We start from the raw sequence: 2,386 nt of genomic DNA, 5'->3' as shown, positions 1-2,386 counted from the left end.
GGGGCGGGGTTTTTTTTCTACATTTTTTTTTAAACAAAATTATTTTCCCCGGAAAAAATTGAACTTTCTTCTCGCAACATTCTGTCATTTTTTTTCTTTTTTATTTACCATCGAATCGTGCACCTTATAGCCAACATGAATGGTGCAAAAAGCATTTAAACAGGGGGGCCAAGAGTTTTGAGATCCACAACAGAAGAGGTTTTTGTTTTTCCCTCACCTCTCATCGCGGCTCGCCCCCACGCAGACGCGACCTCCGTGCCGCGGCGCCGGGTTGTTGCAGGAGCGCTGGCGCAGCTCGAATCCCGTGCCGCAGCTGGTGCTGCACTGTCCCCATGACGACCAGGGCGTCCAGCCTCCGTTTCTATGGCGATGCACGCAAACAAGAGGATCTCATTCGACCACAAAACTTTTGTCCCTCAAAGTCAATACTTTATTGAACTTATTTTAGGGAAGAATATTTTAATATTGACAATAAGTCAATGAAAAAAATCATTTAGGCGGGTATATGAATAATAAATAAAAAGAGTGAATGAACATTCATAGAACAATTTTAGCCCCCCCCGTGAAATTATTGCAACCATTCATTCGCCAACATTCATACGCTGACATCCATGGTTTTATTTTCAATTTAAGCAGTGACAAGATCATGTTGACCAATCTCTAAAACCTGCAATTGTCATTAGTTGCGTCGGCTTTATGTAGTGCCGCCGTGTTGTTGTAACAGATCCCCAGAGTTGTCATCTGACAAATTTGGGCAACCCAATTCAAAGTGATCTTCACCTCCACCATTGTTCAAAATTCTTGTTACAACGCACCAACACCTCATGCTGTTTCAATTAGGCATTGCATGTGCACATTGAAATACAGACCGCACGCTCTTTTTTTGCATCGATCTGCAGGACAAAAACTGTGCCCCATGTTTGGAGAAAAAAAAAAAAAAAAAAAAGGTAGGTTCAATTGAGCCATTTGAGACAAATGAAAAAACGCCAGCAATGCATACACAATGTATCAATATGGTGTACATGCTTCAAATTTGGTAGCAATGGGACAACATTTCTTGTGCGTTATACCGCATGGCTTCTTGAGACTTTTATTTTTATTTTTTTTGTGGATTTACTCATGTCTCCCAAACTTCATGTTTCTAAGTGAAACTGGCTTTATGGGCTGAATTTTCTAAACATTCTAAGTAACGTAAAAAGTGATTTCATCTCATTTGAATGTGTTGCATTCAGGGCTGTCACGTAAATCTTAAAACCCCAGCAGACAACCAGCAGGGCATCACAGCGCGTCCCCCGCCTCTCATGACATCGAAGCTGCGTAGTCACATAAATAACAAGCCCGCTTTTTCAATGAGGCGTCATCAGTACGCTCGAAAATAATCCAAAAGTAAATGTTAAGTCACCTCCACAGCTCGCAGATACGCGACATCAACCTCTCAAATATTCATAAAGCCGCAGCCAAGCGGCTGTAATGGCAGCTAATTGAATGTTAAGCCGCTAAGTCTGATGATTGAGTCTGATAAAGGACGACTGCGGTGGCTCGTTAGGTGCACTTCCTGTCTGCCTTCACGGCACTTCCTGTCAACGCCTCCCTCGATTAAAAGGCGCTACCGGGTGCCAACGAAGCGACAGCAGGTGCCGTGTCTAATGGTGCCATTCGGCAGCTCAAGGTCGGCGGCGTCATTTCACCAAGGCACCTTCATTTGCAGATCAACCAAATGGAACTCTGAGCGCCGGTCAAAGTCAAAGTTAAAGTCACGGATCGTTGCTCAATTCTTGCTCTCTGAGTCCAGCAGTCAGTCTTTTTGATCCATTAGGATAATTTCGCATTGTTTTGGAAAATTTGAGACAGTTCGCATTACTGTTTCAAATGGTGGTACTGGATGACGAGATTCAATTAAAAATTGGGTCATCATATTAATCCTTTCATGCACAACATGATAAACTGTCCACTGTAGTAACCGCTGTACTTGAAAGGGTTAAGAAATTAGTTTGGTATATTTGTTTTCAATATTCATGAAAAAATATTTCTGTATTTTTCATCCGATATTTTTTGTGGGTTTTTTTTTCCTCTCCGGTATGAATGCTTCTTTAAAGGTGTGCATTGCCCAATCATCTTGCACGCTGAAGAGACGACATTCCGAACCGATGAGATCATCAAGTGACAATTCTGACGTTGAACTTTTTGTGTCAAAATTAATTCTCTGCAAAGAAGAAGAGAGAGCGCACATGCACGGAATGCACCGTACAAGGTCCAGCTGATATCAAATCATTTCCAGGCGTATGAAAACAACTCTGGGCAATGAGCCACATGCTGCTTCACTCACATGAGGTCAATGTTAAACAGGCCACCGGCCCACAAAACGACGCATCAGCGGCCATCAATC

General features: G+C 42.6%; 1 protein-coding gene across 3 annotated transcripts in view; it reads right to left on the bottom strand.

Moving 5' to 3' along the window:
• The window catches only part of sema5ba (sema domain, seven thrombospondin repeats (type 1 and type 1-like), transmembrane domain (TM) and short cytoplasmic domain, (semaphorin) 5Ba), a 61,444-nt gene that overhangs the window by 12,669 nt on the left and 46,389 nt on the right, over positions 1–2,386 (bottom strand). For all 3 annotated transcript variants that reach the window (XM_019880693.1, XM_019880703.1, XM_019880711.1), the window contains exon 14: positions 218–361. In XM_019880693.1, coding sequence (XP_019736252.1) covers positions 218–361 — 144 coding nt within the window. The remainder of the gene's footprint in view (positions 1–217; positions 362–2,386) is intronic.

The sequence above is a fragment of the Hippocampus comes genome, unplaced genomic scaffold (assembly GCF_001891065.2).
Source record: "Hippocampus comes isolate QL1 unplaced genomic scaffold, H_comes_QL1_v1.1 scaffold214, whole genome shotgun sequence".
In the NCBI taxonomy this organism is placed as follows: domain Eukaryota; kingdom Metazoa; phylum Chordata; class Actinopteri; order Syngnathiformes; family Syngnathidae; genus Hippocampus; species Hippocampus comes.
Note: the sequence above shows the minus strand (reverse complement) of the source record. Positions and strands in the feature narration are given on the sequence as shown.